The sequence below is a fragment of the Trachinotus anak genome, unplaced genomic scaffold, assembly GCF_046630095.1.
Source record: "Trachinotus anak isolate AG129_WGS33_773 ecotype Australia unplaced genomic scaffold, CSIRO_AGI_Tana_v1 ptg000028l, whole genome shotgun sequence".
In the NCBI taxonomy this organism is placed as follows: Eukaryota; Metazoa; Chordata; class Actinopteri; order Carangiformes; family Carangidae; genus Trachinotus; species Trachinotus anak.
Window position 1 is genome coordinate 8,646,289 of NW_027273879.1, and position 21,481 is coordinate 8,667,769.

Here is a 21,481-nt window from a genome sequence, read left to right on the forward strand (position 1 = left end):
TTCTGGTGTTTGGCAGTGGTCCTCCCAGGAGAGCAGAAAGGCTATTCATCAGTTTGTTTTGCAAGATTGGAAGATTTCCACAGCAGAAGCAGACCTGATGTATCCCTGTGTCACTGCTACACCCTTCATGAAAACATTAATGTTCTGAGACAGAGATAACATGATCTTATGTTATCGAATGAAAAGGCTGAATATGAGAATCAAGTCTCATCATTAGAAATAAAGAGTTCAGTCACCACCGGTGGCTGTTGATGGTGTAGGACTGTAAATCACGATGTTGATCATCAAATAACTTTTCAGCATCCTTGTGGCAAGAGTTTAATGAAAGCCCGACATGAGTGTGAGGGTCTTCCAAATGTCAAAACACATAATTTAACAAGCTTAAGGTGCGTCCATGGCTCCTTTACCTGTTCTCTCTCCCTGTCCGCATTCAAATCTTGTGCTTGATAATTTTTAAAAAGCCTTGATAACGGCAGACCAGCTGCTGCTCCGGGGGCATCCAAGGCTTCCGAGGTTTCACATTTGGCAGTGGTATACTTTCCAAACAGTTTCATATTTTACTGTTGATGAGATGCTACAAAAAAAAAGATGTTATTAAATGCGTTATGGACAGTTATGTGGTGGAAGTGTTTTTTAACATGTGGAAAAAATTGTGTTTTCTTCCCCCTTGACTGCTTGTACTTTGAAAAGTGCTAAATGAAACAAATAACTGTTAGTCAGTCTGAAAACAGGCTAACATCCTTTCATTAGTAATAAGTGTCATGCCTTTCCAAAAATCTCTCACATTGTTGCTTCTAGGCTTTGGCTCAGTCATGTTTTTGTATCTCCGTTTTATTTCTGACTTGACTTCCTTCCTATTAATTTCCCCATCCTGTATTACGCAACCTTTATTAAAACCTAGCAAATGAGGCCTTTAATTGCTTTTGTGACCCAAGGTTTATTACAAAGGAAAATCTTTGTTTACTGCAGATCTCACGCAGCTTGCAGAACAAAATGTACTGACAAGCATTATTAGTCAGATACATCTATTGTTAGAGCAGGATTTTGAACACTGTCCAGCCTGTGCAGTCAAGTCAGTGCCAAAGGCCAAAAAGAGTTTTGGAAAGAAGAGTTTTGATGTTTTTTACCTTTCAGCACATTCTGGGTAAAAGTCTGCTTCTCTGTCTACAAATCATGTTTTATTTGCTTTATTTAAGACATGCACTTTGCCATTAACACTTGCACAGCTCCTAGAGGTGCTACTTCTCAGGCCCTTGTTAATGGTGGTAAACTAGTGTTATTGGCAATAACACTCCAGAGCAATGGTTTCACCTGGGGGAGTGTTGAGTGTGAGAGGGTACCTCATGTGTTCGCCAAGTGGTAAACAGGTTCTTCCCTTTATTTGGAGATCTCCTGGAATACTTAATAATATAAGATGCAAAAGAAGCCAGGAGGATACTGTGTTGTACTGTATGCTATACAATTCATACCGCGCCTATAATAATATAGTGACACCAAATGAAAAAGACATTTTCAAAGTCACTAATTGAGCCTGATGGACAACACAATCAAGTCTCATAATTAGATTAGTGTCTATGAAATATACTTTTTTTTTTTTTTTTACAGGTTAGTTTCTGTGTTTTTCTTTTCTCTAATTGCATGTTTATCTAAAATCACTGTTGAGTTATTAGTGTGAGGAGGATGTTTATGATGTAATGTTGTGATAAAGCAAAAAATAGTTCTATAAAGCCACATACATATAATACTTAGAATGTTCTTTGCCTAGTAAAGTGGCATTAATGTATTTAATTTTAAAAGTCACTGCGTCAATTTTAATTGCTTATAAGAAATATTATCTTTGTATAAAATGATAACAATAAACTGAGCCAGCAGAAAAGTTCATTAAGTGTTACCTCTTTTGTTTACATCTGAGATGGATAATGCAACCCAAATCATAAACAGTAGGCTATTAAGTCTATAAGTTATTAATAAGTAATTATAATGGCATTTTTAATGGGGTCGAGCTTTGTTATAGAATGCATCTGCTGCTGTTGCCTTCATGCTTAATTAGTATTTCTTCTGCTGGAAAAAACCTAATTCATTAAAAAAGATGCTTCCTAAATGAAATTCTGGGCTGTAAAATGAGCCAGATTCTGGACCTGATGTTCTCAATCGGGTGTCTGACCAGAGTGTTCTCAGGTAAATGTGATTTGTTTAACTGAAACTACAATAAAATGTTTACTTGTTACAAAAGCTTATATGATTTTTAACTAGCCCTGCCTTCTTAGTACACCACCGCTAACTCCACTAATGCTTACACATCTGTAAGTCTCAGTGGCCTCAATGTCATTTCAAGGTTTGTGTCTATGAATGAAATGGAGATATTTCTGCTCCTCACAACCCCTGTGTTTAGAATACCAAACACCGCTCATTTACTACACTTTATGAGTCAATTATCTCCCTTTTTTCTCTGCACTCTGGAATGAACATTTCTCCCCACACTGATTTTGTTTCCAGTGGCTACACTCCGTGTTGGCTTGAGAAAGGAGTCGTCTGCCGTTCTTTTCCACCTGTCCATGTGGATTCTCACTGGGAGAGCATAACGCATGGTGTTTCATTTCTTGCATGAAAAACGCAACACAAACCTCGACTTAAAATGTTGTTACCTTCAAGTAGTAAGATGAGCTGTAATAATGGTTCCACAGTAAAAACAGCCATGTTTTCTGTTTTCGATCAAATAAGATAATTGGCATATTTCATTCTTCTTTGTTTTGAACCCCTGACTCTGTTCTTCAGCTGCCCTCTTCTCCTCCCTCATCTTTGCCATCTTGCTGTCTGTTTGCCTCCTCAGTGCTGCCTGATCCTGTTTAAAATGCACACGCTGACCTCTGCGCCCCACTCTCTTCTTCTCTCTCCCTAATCTATGCCTTCCTGCTCACCCTCTCTCTACGTCTCCTACCCACCACCTCTCCTTCTTCCTCTATCTCTCTTTTCTTGCAGTGTCCTGAGGGGCTGAGGCCAATGAAAGATGGCTCAGGTTGCTATGACTACTCCAGGGGCATCGACTGCACGGATGGCTTCAATGGAGGCTGCGAACAGCTGTGTCTCCAGCAGCTTGTGCCGCTTGAAGATGACCCTGGCTCCAGCAACGTGCTTATGTTTTGCGGGTGAGAATAACTAACAGAAAAATTTAATGGTGTCTGGAGTCTGGAAGTAAAGGTTCCTCATGAATGACGCGTCACGAGTGATATTTCAATCAGGAAAGTCTATCTTGGATAAATAACTGCATGACGGAAATGAGATATGTTAATAAGAAACAACCACATCAAATCTTTATGTGATGAAAGACATTTGCCCAAGATTACATACAGTATAAAAAAACATTGTTTAATATACATACTGTATGTATCCTAATCATAGAGGTTTTACAATATCACTGAGTTCACTGGTCACTGTTTTGCAGGCAAGCTTTTACAAATCCTTTCATATGTCATATATGTAAAGTGTTTAAATAGTACAAATACAGGTAAGCTTCTACTTCAGATGATTAACAGACTGGGCTCCACATTTGTCTGCAGAGCACCTTACATTGTTTAATGCATGTGTTCGAGGGTTAAACATGAATCTTGGACCATGTCGACTGCACTCCCTGCACATTATTCAGTGATACATTCACTCGAACGCCCTCTCCCTCATCCCACACACTTTCCACTGAGCTAATATCTTGTATGTGGACTGGGGAAGCTTTTTTTTTCTCTCTCTCTCTCTCTCTCCTCTCTCAGCACCTGCCCTAGAATTACTGTAGATGATATCACATGGCATAGTAATCTCCAGAGAGTTTCCATTTGAAAAAGGTTATCCTGCGGCCATGAAAGGCTACGCAGCTGGTCACCATCAATGTTACACTGTGGCATTACCACAGTCCGCAGTGTATTTTTTATTTATTTTTTTGTTACCAACGGGTCTTATATGTGGCAAGAAATCACGTTCCAGACCATTATACCACCACTACCTTTTACTCCTTATACGGCAGCTAAGATGGATCAGTGAATTCAGGCTGTTTGTGTAATGTGTAATACTTGCTAACCATACTCCCTGCTAGTTCTTCGTGCGACACACTTTGATTTGTCCATAAATTCTGAATTGTACTGTAGATGATTTCAGGCAGTTGGTCAATTTGGAAATGAAGATCGAGTAACACTGATTATAGTGCAGAGAAATTTTCTGAATCCATATGCTGTATGGGTCCCAGTGCTGTAATGACTGACTGAAACTACAGTATGAATACTTGTATGTATGCAGCTCCTGACACCTTTTGGGTTTCTGGCAACTGGGATCTTAAAAGAAGGAGCAGACTGACAGGTGAAGGAAATCCTAATTCTCCTTGAGATGTGTCAGATCCAAGGTGTTGGATGGCGTAACTTTTTTTTTTTCCGCAGAATATTAACTTCCCTTATTCAGTGGGTGAACAGGACAGTATCAAAATGCAATTTGCATCAATGTCCACATTCCCTGATCTCCACAGTACAATTGACTGGTCTCACTTTTCAGTAAGTGTATATGCACAATGGCGCATATCAAGCTATGATTGATTCTTTTATTGATCGGTCCAGTGTGTAATGACTAACTGCTCGTTAGAATTGGACTGTAAAATTAATAAATAGAAGTAATACAGTGTACTGCCTGCAATAGCTTGCCTTTGTGGATCAGGAAAATGCTGCACCACCAGGTCTATTGGATTTTTAGGACAGTGTGCCAACAATGGCAGAGTCCTACTTCCCACTGAGGCGCTGAGACCTGATCATCTGCATGAGTCCAAATCTCAGTGCCAGCTAACAGCGACGGATACTCAACCTCATCTGTAAGGGAGGATTATGCAATTAAATGGAGGAGATATGATAATTTGTGACTGATTACATGGTCTGCTGAATGCTGTGCCATTGGAGTCTTTTTTAAAACTGTTTCCAGCAGAGTGCTTGTGTCCACAGTCTCTATAATGACACCTGCAGGTATACTGCCTTGCTAATGTGAAAGGCATTTTCGTCAGATCTTAGTAACTTGTTTTCCAGTTATTTCTATGTCAACATAACTTCTAATACACAAGGTTGAAAGAAAAGGGCATGGTTGTTTTCTGATTCTGCATTGGTCATTACATCCAAGTGTAATTTTTTTAAATCTGTAGATCAAAGTAGTAAAATCTTTGAACATCTTTGTCCGGATTCAAACGGTGTCAGTATTTCAGATCTCCTGTTTTGCATTTTGCTTTATCATCAACCTGCAACATTTAGGCCACAATACATCTAACGTTTGGCATCTTGCCAGCAACTATACATACTGTACATATCCTTTCACCTCAAGTGTAAATACGTTCACATACATTGCATTTTATACATTGTTCTGACAGCTTTTCCCTTCTCCTTAGGTGCGTGCAGGAGTACAAACTGGCAGGCGATGGGCGCTCCTGCCTCCTGCAGTCAGACAACTGTGAAGGACCCAAATGCCCAAGGCAGGATGTCCACTTCAATGACACCCTGTTTGGTGAGATGCTGCATGGATACAACAACAAAACCCAGCAAGTCAACTTGGGACAGATATTCCAAATGACCTTCCGGTAACTAGTGTACAAGTATACACATTTACACTTACACAGATGCACAGTAGAAATTATTTCCATTAAAAAAATACCATACATTTTCTCATTGTTAGTGACTGAACAACACGTGGTTCTTGCCTTTTATTTAATCGTATCTGTTATCTTGTTTTTTGTTAAATGTGTGTGCTTGTTGTTGGTTGTTTTTTTCCTTTTCCTGAGTCTCTGTTTTGAAAAGCATTATTTTATTATTTCCATCCACAAGCGTAGCTTCCACCTACAATCTTCCCATGAGACCAGTTGTTTCTCATCTTAACTGTTCACATTTGTCTGCATCTCCAGAGACACATCATCAGGAGTAATGGTCGTCTTTTATCAGTTTTGGGTTTGCCGTTGGGTTGTTCGCATCTGCATGTGCACAGATGTATATGAGAGAGAGAGAGAGAGAGAGGGATGAGAGAGTGATGGCTGAGTGAGGATTGAGACTTATCCCATGGCAGTTCTTCCCCACACTGTCAAACCCTCTGAAAACCTGGCTCACTCTGATAAGTCACATGCTGTTTGTGGTGAACTGCTCCTGTAATCACAGGGAGATGATGAGGGTCTATCTATGCACAAATACAGTATGCACAGAAAAAACACGCTCAACATTTATCTTACTTTCTCTGTCTGTCTTTTATTTACTCACCCTCTCTGTATCCTTCCCTCTCACACACACATGCTATACATCCACACATTTTTTTAAAGAAACCATCATATTCTTTTCATCTGTTCTGCACTATAGGTCATAATAGTTGCACTTGACTAAACACGGCTATAAGATCTGTCTCTTGTAGGTCATCACGGTTAGGCCTTTGTAGTGTATATTATAATGAAGCAGGATTTCTACAGGTTACATGCTACTGGTGTAGCATACACCTTTCAGGGACCCTGAGAACAAATGAACTGTTTTCCCTTTAGAGACTAGTTTAAATGATCATACAGCACAATCTTTTGACATCCTAAGCCTACTCCTTTAAGTATTCAGCATTAAATGTTCGTAATCCACAGGTAAGTGAATGAAAAAAAGCACTTGTGGTTTAATATTATTTTTTGTCATTCAAATATCATTCGGATGGAGTAATTCTTGATAACATGAAGTTAAATTTTATTGGAGTTTTAACACACTAATACATAATTATGTCTGCATCTGTCCTTGAAGATGTGTTTGGGATGTGGGCACCCTTAATTACTCAAGTAGGCAGCATCTGGGTACTGCATGTATTAAATAGAGTGAGTCCTTTTCTCGGAGAATAACATTTTCTTGAACAAAAAGGGAACACTGACACAAAAGCCTAAAAGAGATTTCAGCCATTTAGCAGAGCATGCACAACAGGGTGGTAAAAGTTATGCTGCTTTACCTCTCTGACGTGTCTTTGCATGGGTTTGCACTGAAGAACACTGATACCAATAAATGGTTTTTAAAGAGGAACTGGTAACTATGATCACCCAAAGAGCTGTGAGTTAAAAGGGCCTTGATATCCATCTTAAGAGAATTTGTAGGAATGGCTGACAGATCTGCAGCCTAATATGGGAAAAGTACTAAAAGCCTAATGTTTTCCCAAAGGTTCAATGGGCTAAACCAGTTGGGAAGTACCTCAAATACAACAACCATGGCACAGTTTGACAGATAAAACAAAGGCAGAGTTTGAAGATTTGAAAACCAGGGAGAGCAGACAGTCTTGATCCATTTGCCCTCAAGCAGTGGGGAGCACAGTGGGTCTTCTGTCTGAAGACTCCAGCTCTATACACTGGGTTACATCAAACTACAGCCAGTAGTGGGATTTGGAGTCAAGCTAGGTCTCTGGTGGGGTTATACACGTGACAGGTTTAAACTAGTCAAACACCATGGCAGCCCAGAGACTCGCTGCACGAGCAATAAAAGATCTGATCTGATTATCTTCATGTGGAGGAAACAGGTGCATAGACTACATGATGTACACTTTGCCAACATGCATCTCCTCTGGAAGCTGTTGTTCTCCTGTTCTGTTCCTGTTCTAAAGATGCAATCCAGTGCTTGGAATAATCTTAACCCCTCCTAAAAGAAAAGCTATTAAATTGCTGTGATCCAGCAAAAAAAAAATGTTCATGAACTAAATGACGAGATTAAACAACATTTACTGCAGCCACAATTCAGCTCTACCTGAGAAAACGGAGGTGTTTGTTTGTTAGACATCTCAAACATTTTTGTGAAAAGATTTGTAAAAGATGGAGCTTCCCAACATCCCCTTGGATACATATGTTTTCACAGTGCACTTATACTGTGAGAGCTCTGTGCAACACAGACTAGCAAAGTTTTCTCCTTCCCACCTTAACCTTCATTTTATTACACCTGTGCAATTTGCACCTGCTCCTAGAAGCTAGAAAAATTTCCATGCTAATTGCGAGATGCAAACTCAGCCACACGTATCATGTTCCCTGCAGTGAGAGGCACACTTGGCTGATTACATGTAGATGACAGGCAAAGTGCGCTTCCGGGCTGATGTGCCTTTTCTTTGATAAATAACACAAATGTCTGTAGGTGCAGAGTGCGTCTGAAGCGAAGCGCAAAAAGCACTTATGCAAACCTACCCTACTGTACACAGTCCAGCAGTTACTGGAGAGGGCAGGCAAAGGAAAAAAAAAAAGAAAAAAGGAGAAAGAAAGAAAGAAATTACTCTTTGAATGATTAAATTCATCACTAAATTGGGGGGGGGGACTTTGTATTGTTCACTAGTAGGTATTTCATATGCATCCCCACTGCACTTCCGTCTAGTTTTTATGAGCTTGATCAAATTTATTTCAGGTAATATTTTGAAAGTCACGTTTTTCTTGAGCGATTCATCATTCTAAGTTTAACCAGACAAGCTGAGCACACAGGAGTATAATACTCCCCTCCCCGTGCCTCTAATTAAACATGTGTATTACTACATGTCACCTCACTGAAGTACTCATTCTCCTTATCAAATCCACTGTGTCTTTTGTCAAAAAGAACAATAGCTTTGTCTTCAGAACGACTCGGTCCCGTAAGATTCTTACCTCACACCTGGCACATACGCTTCCTCTTATTCATAGCAGTACGTTACAGTTGTTATCCTCGTCATTTTCTCCACTTTCCCACATGCTGCCTTTGATATGCAGATGCAAGTCTTGTCACACGGGCCTGCATCCCCTTTCTTTCTCTCACCCCCACTGTCTGCTGGCTCCCTCTCGCACACCATCCCCACTCCCTCATGTTAGCATCTCAAAGTGAAATATTAGATGGTTGAGATAAATTATCGTGCATGATTGGAGTCACAGCTTCACAGGTTGTGTTTTAATGTGAAATATTGCTCGTGATTTATGAATCTATTGCATACATTTTGTTTTAAATTGATCTCACTTTGGACAGACTCCTGAAGCGGACTTGGGGAACGAATTTAGCAAATTGCTGTTATGAAATTACAGACTAATTCAAAGCCACGCAGGCGTGCAATTGGATAATGACGATACATGTGTTAAGGTGAACGTTGGGGCTGAGCAGGCATTACAGTGTGATTGCAATGCTGCTATGTAAAGATATGAAAACAGAATCCACTCAGCAGAGGATGCATATGTAGTAATCTAATTTTAATTTAAAAAAGATCAAATCCTTCAGATATTTAAATGCATACGAGCCTCTTTATCCAATTTTCCAAACAGTGTGAAAAATAAAACTTTCCTCCTTAGAATCCCACTCTTTTTATTTAGAGTTCAGTTTAGTCCATTGTGCTCTTAAATGTACAGTAATAACATCTTGTCACATGTGGTGACATGTGGATACACACACACACACACACACACACACACACACACACACATACACACCAAATGACAAGAAGTGGAGAGTGAATTGATAGTGGCTGTCGCTGTCACTTCCAAAAGGAACATTTTTGGCCCTGTCACATGAGTCACCGCACCTACCTGTGCACTATGCAGGGGTTTAAATTGAGCATGGGGGAAAAATAGCAGACAGGCAGCATTCAGCAGTGGTCATTCAGTGGCGGGACACACACATGCATTGACACGCTCAGTGGTACTTTTCAACTTTAAGCATACACTAGAGGAACACATACAAAAGTCTGGTTCCTGACAAGTGGGGCAAATTACAACCTTTAAACTGCCCACGGTAGATGTCTGTGGACCAGATCTGAAGCAGTTCTCTTGGAAAGCCCACCTGAAACCAACGTATGTAAATAATTTTCAAAATAAAAAAAGAAGAACCTAATTCAGAGGGCACCTGAGGACTGCTTGAACCTAATCTGAAAAGGCCCACAGATGATCAGAGCTGATCTAAAATGTGGCTGACCTGAACAGATCCCACAAGGGGGAGAATACTAACACCGACAGCAGCATGACGCACCACCCCCTATGGAGCAGCGGCGGTTGGAAAGTGCTGAAACATATCATCTTTCCCTGCACTTCACAGTTCACACTCTCTGTCTCACCTCAAAAAACACCTTTTTTTTCCAGCAATCACCGCATGACAGAGCTGATAGTATAAGTCTGCTTGGCTACACTCAGCATATTGACAGACACCTGAGACCAGCAGCAATGGAAGAGAACCTTCCCAGACCCGAGAATTGACAATGATGATTGTATTTCTGTCTTCATAGAGAACACAATTATATTAAAATTTGCAGTAATGCTGTTATAAAAAACTCATCATTTATCTTCTGTGAATGTAAAATCTCTCAAGACAGATGATTGAAGTCACTTAGGGTAAATATTTCAGCACACCCATCCCCCCTGAGAAATTGCTCCTGTCCGAATCAAGCTCATGTGTTCACTTTTTGATGGATGTGCGCTCTGTCCTGAGCGTTTTCCTTCCCTCCAAACAGTTTCACATCAGGAATGCACTGCGGTGAACGACTGTAAGAAGTTAGGGCTGTGACAAATGACAAGCGGTGGTTGAGAAGGAGAAGGGAAAGAAGTTTCACCTGCTTTGTGAAGGTGACGCTTTCTTGTCACTCCCATGTTGAACTCACCTTTTTTTTTTTATAAAAAGGAGAAGATACAGTCAGGAAGAACAGAGACAAAACCGCTTTTGATAGGCACTCTGCTAACTCCTCATCACCGCTCACCTCTCAGACTAAGACGACACCACAACATGAATAATTTGTGAATCTGGCAGCCCACAAGGCTCCCGGGCATAAACACAGCCATATTTCCATGTTCCTCTGTAATTTTCAGTAATTATCTCCTTGGTGCACACACGGTAGCTTCTACCGGGGAGTTCAGTCAACAAACATTATAAGGCAATTTCTTCCCACATAATGAGTGAAGGGTTAAGCTGTTCAAGGATGATGAGAAGCTTCTTAATGCTCTCCCTAAAATAAGTGGTCTGCTTGCTCCTTCTGTTTTTAAGAGCTCCCAACACTGAATCTAGTGTTTACTTATTTATTCTTGCCTGTGCGCATGTGTGTGTGTGTGTGTGTGTGTGGGTGTGTGGGGTGGATTTGTGAACTCACGTAGAGCTCTGTGTTTCTGGGTAGCTTTGTGACTGTGATATTCTGTAATATTGAATATGTATATGCATATTTTCAATGACTTCAGTCATCAGTAACTTCACTCACTAAATACACTGTATATGCATATTTTGTTTTCTTTGCATAAATTTGTAAAAGCAACAAGACACATAATGTGACTGCTACCTCAGCATGGAAGATTAAAAACTGGGACAGCTTATTTACTAATTCAGTGTAGTGGGTGTAGTTTAAAGGGCCACTTAACCATTTTTATATGTGGAGGTCAGTTTACAAGGCTCAAAGCAGTTGTATAATGTTTTCTGTGGCTCTAAAGCTCCAAGTTTTAGGAAAAATTATGTTTCCAAGTTGACAAAATGCAATTTCCAAAATACAAAATATAAAAAACAATGCCAAGATCAATATATGTGTACTTTAATTCTATATTTACAGTATATTGTGTGGGCGTCATTCACTGTCCCTCAGGTTGTGACGTTTTGATATATACTGGGCGGCAAGATGTGTCCTTCTCCTAGAGTATTTTTAATGAAGACATAATTTAGTTCATTGAAATTTGGAATTACAGAATTGAATTTGTTAAAGTAAATGTGCCTTATTTGACTGAATGATTAACATTTTAGAAGGGTCTAAAAATCAGGATATAACTGCCCATTGGTAATTCTTCTTCAGATACATCTCTTGTCAGTCCACAAAGTGCTAGTCTACAAATGTATTACTAACTTTATGTGCAATACTAAACCACTTTATTCTGGTGTGTTTTTGTAAGAATCCCCTTTTTACTTTGTCTTTTCATTTTATATATATATGCCCAGTTGCCGATAAAATTCTTGATTTTCCCGCATGCTTAATTGTTTTTTGGAAAATGTAACATGTCAAATTACACAAAGTCTTGGATATGTAATCAGTTAATTTACAGGCTTAGTTTTCACATATGTTAACAGCAAACCCAAAGAACAAGTCTTTTGTTCACACATTGCAGCAGCAGACTTCCTGGAAAGTTTGCTCTTATTTACACCTTGATGACTTAGTGTAATAATGTATATGTAAGAGGAGGCTCTTAAAGCCTCAGTGATTCCTCCATCTTTGAGGCTTAGAAGACATAAGGTGAGCATGTTTGGGAGATTGCAAAGGCTTTGCGTGTGTGTGCCGAAACATTTGTGTGGGCTTGTGTTTACCTTTGTGTGGGTATGCGTTTGCTTGTGTGACTCAGTGCACATGCATACGTGAGCGCGATCATTCCCGAGGCAGTCGCTCTCTGCTCAATAACTCACATGGCAAGGCAGGACCTAATAGACCCTAGCCTAATATCAGCTAATGTCAGAGAGGCTTATGGCTGACTACCTGCTGTTTGAGAGGGAGAGAGGTGGATTGGTGGAGGCAGCGATAAGGGTTGAGAGGGAAAATGAATAGGAAAATAAATGGAAAGAGAAAAGGCTAAATCAAAAGAGCAACGCTGGGCAAAAGTTAGAGAGCGAGACACTAGGAGAAAGTGACTGTGAGAGAAATGCAAAAGAAGAAAAACACAGATAGCAGTAATGCGGCATACAAGGCTTCTTAAGCATGCTGGACTGCGAGGCAGTTATCAGACATCACACACACAGGTGGAGTTAAACTGCTCAGGAGAGTAAAATGCATGCACATAGGTCATGTCTCGAGGCATATGCGGCTAAAAGAAGGTTGTGTCTCCCCACCAACACTCCTTTCACTTTATTCAGCACCAAGTTACTGTTTCATTTGTTGCCTCAAATCAATAAGAGCTGTGATCCCACCCATGTATAGTATATTAATAGCAAATAATGGTTCACCTGATGTAGATCCTGCTGCTGTCTTCGAAGCTTAATTACGAATTACATCCATAAGCATTGAACCATTTAGCTACCGTACCTGTAGCCAGTGCCTTTACTATTAAATATATTGATTATTCAGTCATTAATAATATAAAGCAACTGCATGGAGATAAATCCTTTTGCTTTTAACTTAAATGATTGTTTCAAATTCTACTGATCAAATCAACCATGTATCATGCCCTTAAAGAAATATTTTTTTTCTGATTTCTAGAGAAGACAAGGATGCTGCTGCTAACCTGTACATGAAGACTGACGGATGCCACTGTTTACGTGCCTATCAGCCAATATCACCAGACTCATAGATTATTTGCTATGTCTTGTTTCATGAAAAGAGACAACTAGATGATCCATTTAGGCACGGAGGAATTTGAAAAAAAATGATCCCTATTCCCTCTTAAGCCAAATTTGGGACAGAATTTCCATTTTTGCAGAATTGTATTGTTCTGTAAGTAGTTATAAAAAAAAAAGCACTCCTCTATTGTAAGGTTCCTCACTGGACCTTATTCTGAAAGGCAATTCTAGGAGTAGGTCCTGTACACGGTGCAACTTTACAACAAGTTCTATGACTCCCCATGGTGAGCAGAGGTGTTTTCTCAAGTTTTTCCCAGATCACTGCTGCTCTTGTCAGAAGGAGTGTTCCAGCTCAGCGTTACCCAAAGTGTTTTCTAGACTTTCCTGCAGTCCCGTGGTGGGAGGTGTGTGAATCTGAAACTGTTGTGACAGGAGAGTTTGACCACGCGGTGACCAGTGGGTATACGCCAGGATACACTGAGGACACTGGAGATTGCCATTGTTAGCTTTGTTTTCAGTCATTGTCACTTACAGTAATTCAGCAGTTTCAGAAAACACTGAGACAGGAAAAAAGGAGGAAGAGGAAGGCCAGGCAGGAGAACAACTGCGAGGAGGAATTGGCGCTGATGTTCACCTTCCTGCCTGTATCAAATACTGTGCTTTTTACTCGAGACCTAATAATATTTATAGATAGAAGGAGGATGCAGGAGTCCAGCAACATGTGAGCATGGATTGATATGACTCAGAGGTTTAATTTTTTGAAGTGTTTGCCACCTGTGGTCCAGCAGATGTAGTTTAACATCTTATTCTTCTTAGTCATATTCAACTAAAGCACTAATTCATTCATTTTTTATTGATTAAACAGCCTCTTCATTTGTCTACTCAGAGACTTTGCAATTACCCAGAAAATTTGACAGCATACTCAATTTGTCTTTTTTCTTTTTTCTTTCTTTTTTTTTTTTTATGAAAATCAATCCCAAGCTACTCTCTGAAACCTTTACCATGTGAAGTTATAAATTCCTATTTTGCATAAATTATGCTTTGGGAGCAACCAAGGACAAAGACAGTGAGTTTGTGTGTTTAATTAACTTAGCTGGTGATGCCTGTTGTGCAGTCATGCTAGACTGATAAAATCACTTGCATGTGCAGCAGCCAGTGAATCAATAGTAGACTGGAGGGTGAAAAATGAGAATATGCAGCACAAAGCATTCCACCCTCAGCCTGGGACTGTGATGGAGCTGCCTCACAGGAGGTAGCTAACAATGCCAGGCCTCCAGAATGGCTTCAGCTGCCTCCCACTTTCACGAAAGAGAAACTGTATGTGGTAATTTGTGGACCAGGGCTAAATCCTGAATTGGTGGCTAGATGTTTTTAGTATTGATTAATGAACTACTAATGCAGCAGTGAACTGCAGGGTGGCAGAACTTGTAATTTTGTGTCCCCCCTCTGGACTATCTGTCTTCACTCTTGCCCCTCCTCATCCTTTTCCCCCCTCGTCACCCTGGCCTGCTTTTCCAAGACTGTTGCCTTGTTCTGTAAATTTACCATTCATAAATTATTTATTAATATAATTTCATAAATGGATAGCAGTTCAGGTTTATTCAGCTTTATGAAGCTTGCTACAATGAGTATTCACCCACACTCACCTGTGCAAGGCCACACTATAAAGCAGTCTATCCCCAGTTCCTGCCCTGCAAGATGGGACTACACGTTCGCAGCTCTGCTTCAGTTAGTCATATCACGTTGATAGACAGAAACCCAGATAACATAATAGCATTTAATCATTCCTCCATGTCAGTCATATCACTCTGTAATTACGCTGTAAAATAAAAGAATACAAAGGCTGCCTCGCTCTCTTGGCCCATTGCTGCAGATCAAATACAAAATGATAAGACTGAGGAAAAATTGTGGGCAGACTCTTAAATGTCCTTTGTGTATCTTAAACCAGGCCTTCATATAAGCCAGCCTTCTTTTGGTACATGGAGGATGTGGGCTTTATTGATGGATGAACACAGCTTCTATACAAAGATACAGACTCACACACTTGTATAAGTAAATTCATACAGATAAATACATGTGCATCAAGGTCTTCTGTCTCAGTTTCAGAGCTGGAGTGTAAGTGTGCAAAGAATGTTGTGAATTTTGAGTCTACAGTCATAAGAAAAAAAATTGAAGATGCTGTTTATTTTATTCTCTTGACCAAAAAGAATAAAAATAAATAATCTGTTGTGTTTTTTGCCAAAATAGGAGGTTGTTAAACTGCTCTGCCTCTTGATCACTGTGCCAAATCCAAACCTCCTGTTGTCCTCTGTTGTCTTCTGTCAAATTCTCAGAAGGGCTGCTCTGCTCTCAGGGTGATGACCTGAGAGTCTGTCAGGAACAGAGTTTTTAAGGCTGTTACATCCGTGAGAGAGTGAATACGAGAGAAAAGGGACACAGAGAGAGAGAAAGACAGGGAGAGAGAGGGAGAAGTTTGTTAGGATGGATAGACACAATTGGAAAGGTTTAGAGAAAGTGAAAAAGTGCAAGTGGAATAATAAAAAGCAGAAAAGCAATGGCTCTAATCAGTTCCGCAGCTAGCTTGCCTGCATGACCCCTCACTCTGCATTACCAAGCTTCATCTCTATGGTAATGCTCGTGGCCACCAGAGTTCATTTCCACAATTTCCTAAGGCAGGCCAACAGAGATATCAAGGTACAAAAGAAAAAAAAATGTCTGCGCGCGCTCATGTTGTATTCCAATTTTATGCACGACCCAGGGGAGTAAATGTGAGGTTGAGTGGTTTTGTGTGTGTGTCTGAGGGGTAGAGTGACAAAAACAATGAGTAATGTCACATTTTATAAAAAGAAACATGGTAAACACTTTTTATATCATCCCACTCGACATGTCTCTGCATCAAGGCTTGTTTTAACTTTTTTGTCTTTTCTGGCTTAGATTCTATATGAAACATGTATCTGACAGGCACCTCTGTGATAGTCACTGATTTTGATTGGCCAGTGTGGACAGTAACAAAGTTCATTTACTTGAGTGCTATGCTTAAGTATATTTTTATTTTTCTACTACGTTAGTTTTTTGTCTGTTTGTTTAATTTTAACTTGTGACTTTTACTCCACTAACCTTACAAGACAAATATTGTATTTTATTGACTCCACTACATTTCTATGAAGTACTTGTTACTTTGAAGCAGAGCTTTTAGTGAGTGGAATAAATTTTATTTTATTTTTTGAAAATGCAATAGGCCGTGATGAACACGGTGTGTTCATAAAATCACAGCCAACTCCTACGCTATCAGTCATGTTGTGCTTGCTGCATTTTTGAACAGCTCAATTTGAACCTGGCAGTGTCCTAACGGTGGCAGAACATTCTTCACCAGAGCAGCCACGGCCTTATCTGAAGTCCGTGTTTGAAACTTAAGAACTTTAATTTTAAATGTTTGCTGTGTTTACCACAACCAAACTTGCACATTGAGGGATATATCATGGTTATTTAATTCCAGATAAACTTTTAAACAGACGGCTTGTAGTAGCTGCCAGGCCATTTCTATAGGCTTTGTAGCATATTCTACTGGCTTTTCATACAGGTTCAACAAGTAATTGCATTCAGATAAATTAGGTTCTGTAAATGCACTGTGGAGTAGTACAACAATGTGTTGACATAAAAAATGTTATTTTGAAGACTTACATATTTTAAATGCAAGTATTCCAGTCCTTTACCTCAAGTAAAAATTTGAACAACTTTGACTTTGACTTAGGTAATGATGTTGGGTACTCTGTCCACCTCTGCAATTCAGTTGCCTACAAATGTGCGTGCACTCAATCACTCATGTACACAAGATCTACAGTGTACTCTCTATCAGATGCTGTTTCATTGACAGCATCACCTCCCAAGCCTAATCAATATTGGCCGTGAAAAGCCACCAGATCTCCTCCTCTCAGTGGAATCATTCATCAACTGAGCTGTGGCTGCAGCTGTAATAAGACACTGTAACACAAGTCTCAAGGTAAACATCGCTGATTGTTTTATTACACAACGAATTAGCCTGTTTTTTGGATGCTGTTCTTTAATAACTCCTTAATTCTTCATCTGGGGCCTGTGTCCTGGTTGACACTGGGTGCTTCATCTTTGTTATGACTCATCTGACAGGCCCCACTCGCAACAAGCATTTATCCAGATAACAGATATTACAGCTATTAAACATATTACATGCAATTGGATGGGCTACCCTCTCCAGACCTCATAAACCTTTGATTGTGCAGTCCAACAAATTGGTGGATGGATCTCAAGGGCAAGTGCGGCAACGTTTTAAAAGCAATGGTAGGGAAACAACAGGAAGAGAGCCAGTTGGATTGAGTGATTATGTGATAGGACACATTAAATGTTTAATACAGAAATCATATGATATAGTAATATTGAATATTGAAGTTTCTTTTATCTTCCTTTTATTATTAAATGGTGGATTCACATAAATTGCACCCAGTTTATTAAAAAAAATATTCTATTAACAATTTTCATAGGGATTTTTTTTTCTGTATAGTTTGACAGAAAAATGGCAAGTTCTGTGGTTTAGTTTATCTAGAACAATCAGGGCATTGTTTCTGGAAACACATAAGTATAGTTTCTTGGCTGAAGTTTAGATAGAAATCTTGGCCTGGGCTACTGAAGTACAAACTGTTTGCCTGGGTTGAAACCACTTGAGGTACCGTAAGTGAGATCAGTTTTTAGGTGAACTAACATGTAAGAGAGTAATTTCTAATGCTAATCATAGCAGCTGAGGTTTTTGGAGCTATTTGACAATATTGCACCGCACCTATATTGTTGGCCTTCGTATGATGCTGCATTATAGAAACTTGAACTCAAAATTAAGTGAACAGTCTAGACTCTGTTTTCTGTTTGCTCATGAAGTTGTCCTTTTTTTCATATTATGTGTATTTTGTGGTAGGGACAACTGTTTTGAACAAGGCTCTTTTCCTTTTGTCTTCGCTGCCTTTTGTTGCGCGCTTCTCTTTCTAACACTGGGTAATTATCCCATTTAGGGATGAATCCAAACAGCATGGCAGCCATAGAAATTACAAACATGCTGTGTCATGCTGGATGTCAGATTTGCTGTTGGTTGTTTTCTGGCTCTTGTGTGTAAGTGGAAGGAGAAGATTGGGAGGAGACGAGTGATGAGTACACGCCACATGAGCCCAACTAGTATTATCCACTTACAGCTGTGTCATGGTATATTTTAAAACTATTAAACCCTTGGTGGAAGTTTTTAAAAAAAAATGTATATCTTAGAAAATGTAACTAGAGATGTAACACTGGAGACTGTTTTTCTCATAATGTTTCATTTTATTTTCAATTTGTAGGCAAATTAGGGAGTCAGCTTTTGGCAGCATCATTTCACAGTTTGTTGCCACGCTTTTTTTCTGTTAGTCCTTTTCTTGTACTTTCAGTCATATGTCAGATGCAGAAAGAAGATCGGATCAAGTGCAGACTGCTCCAATAAGACAGTTTTTGACCATAAATTGACATTGACATATCTATGAAAAGTGTATCTTTTGTCAGAAGGGCATTCTCTTCTTCTGTATTTCAGGCAACAGCATTGTCTTCTACCCTCCCAGTCTCCTTGCATCCACTCTGACACCCTTTCAGCTTACCCAGAATGCTGCAGCACTGCTTGTTTTCAGCTTCCATAAATTCTCCAACCTGACCCCCACCCCCCTCTTCTATCTGCACTGCACTGGCACCCAGTGGCTGCTCACATACGGTTCAAACCACTGTTGTTACCCTACAAGGCTACCAAGGGCACATCACCCCCATATCTCCAGATCATGATTCAACCCCACAGTCTCACACTCAGCTTGTGATTCACCGTGCCGCCCTTCTCTGTGGTGAGCCTGCCCTGGCCGGACTCCTCAACCCCTGCTTGGGTTGGACTCTCCCCAGTGGCAAAATAATCTTTTCACCTCAGTCGGAACTGAAATCACTTCCCATCTGACACATTCAGAAATCTCTCCCCTGCTTCTCCAGCTCACCTCTGAACTCCATCTCTGTGCCCAACCTGATTCATATCCTGCACATCCATCACACAAACACGCACATACACACAAAATAGCCACACTTTTGTTGTTGTTGTTCTTAGGGTGTAATTTAATTAGTATGTACCTGTTTATTGACTCTATGTAATTGCTGATTGGTGGGATTTTACCTGACACTTCCTGCGGATCATAATTTCACATTTTCTCTCATTTGCAATGTGGAATATCCCCCACACTGTGCTGCCTGTCTTTTTTGTTTCCACACACATTTTTTTTTTCTTTGAGTCTGACAGAGCAAAAACAAGCAAACCTTGCAGTCCACACATAAACCGCGAAAACAAACACACAGAAACAGTGGACTAATCCTGATGCCATTAACCTGTCGTTTGGCGCAGAGAAAGAGCAGCCTCTAGTGGTGAAGATAAGGATTGTCCTCCTTTTAGATAGTTATTTATTTATCATTACAGAAAATGCAGACACTTTGAGTCCACATAGCATCATAACTTCTCCAATGATGTTCCGTAAGTGGTCATTAAAGTGTGGCAGGATGCAGAGGAGTGCTAGATTATTTGTCAGGAGTGCGTAAGCGGAGCGTGACTGTTTAAAAAGTAATAGACTGACATTAAAATTTAGATGGGGAAATAAATTTGGCCCTCAAATCCAGCAACCTTGCTTCATAATTGCTGACTCATATCCACTAAAATGAAGTTTTAATGATAAAACTTTACTATTCAGGCAGGCTTTAACATATAAGGCTTGCTTGCTTAACTTGTTACTTGCCTAAGTGCAACCAAAGTTATTTGTTTGACATTACATAATTAATTGTCAAAATCAGAATGTCCTTTTCTGAAATACTCCATTACAATAGGGGCTCATCGCAACACATATACACACAAAGCAAGTTTAAAGCAGCCACCTCATCTGTTTATTTGAAGGTGAAAAAGAACATGAGCCAGTGAAATTGTCATTCAAACTGTCTTCTGTAAATGTCTGTTACTTCCTGAGGAGCCACCTCCTTGTTCAGCTTTGACCTAAAAAGGCTACACGTGCTCAGTCAGCAGCCAGGCCAGAACAGACTCTGTGATAATCACAATATAGCCTTTGTAAGCCTTTGGCGGCGAGGATTTGTATGTACATTCAATACTCATTTCCTCTGAGAATTAGGAGCGTTTTATTAGTGCTTGCATCAGTCCACAGAGGCAGCTTCCAAATGAGTGGAAAAGAGCATCTTGCATGGCTTACAGTTTGCAGAACCGGTTAGGTTTCTTAATTGTCCAAAGCCAGGAGAATTAGTTGTCTGTGGAACCTATGGATGCCTGCACAGTTCATGCTCTTATCTGATTGGTTGGCTGTCCCATAGTTATTTGTGTTAAACTCACATTTGATAAGTGAGTCAGAAAACAACGTTAGGTAAAAATTGACAGAGAGAAAACAGGGAGCCCAGTGTTGGAAAGCATTTTCCAGCAGAAGCCACTGTTGAAAAGCACTATTAGCCTTTATTGTTGTCGAGACGAGTCTTGAGGTTGTAGATAATGAACTGAGATGTTGTGGAATGTCAGTGTAGTTAAGACATAGTGACTATGGTTTAATGTGTCTGATCAGTGGTGCTGTGTGGGGTGGGGTATCTACATGGACTCTCCCTCTCGACAGCACAAGAGCCAATTACCTTGGACAATGTTTAGATAAGTACCACTCAATATCAGTTACACAGTCACAAACTCAGATAAATACACACTTGTTCTCACACATACACAAACGCAGACACAGGCATCTGAAATTAAGTGACTCGTAGATAGCCCCGATGCCTATTATAGACTCAGATGGACATATACGCACTCAAACACACACGGGGAGGCACAAAAACATTTTTCCAAATTGACTTGTAGATAGCGCTCATCTGTGCCATTCAACAGAATGCCTGTGATTTGGGGGGATTGAGCAGGGGAAGCGGTGAGAGAGAATATGAGACAAGAGGAATAGAGGATGCAGAAAGCGAACGAGAATGGGTTACCGCTGGGGACCGGGCTGAGCAAACGGCAAACAATTGTTACACTCTACCTGGGGAGAAATGCTGACATTGATGTCTGGCTGCGAAATCCAAAAAAAAAAAAAAAAAACTATTTGCATGTGAGACCTCAGCTCCAAAATGCTTGGATAATCAGATGTATCTTTACTGTGTTTGAATTGAAGTGGTACACACAGAGGGCAGGGAGAGACATGGAGACTGAG

At 40.0% G+C, this 21,481-nt stretch overlaps 1 protein-coding gene across 3 annotated transcripts in view; it reads left to right on the forward strand.

Annotated features, from left to right (window-relative positions):
* LOC139611025 (astrotactin-2-like) overlaps positions 1-21,481 on the forward strand; it is a 239,721-nt gene that overhangs the window by 153,366 nt on the left and 64,874 nt on the right. For all 3 annotated transcript variants that reach the window (XM_071465265.1, XM_071465264.1, XM_071465266.1), the window contains 2 exons: positions 2,980-3,146; positions 5,402-5,590. In XM_071465265.1, coding sequence (XP_071321366.1) covers positions 2,980-3,146; positions 5,402-5,590 — 356 coding nt within the window. The remainder of the gene's footprint in view (positions 1-2,979; positions 3,147-5,401; positions 5,591-21,481) is intronic.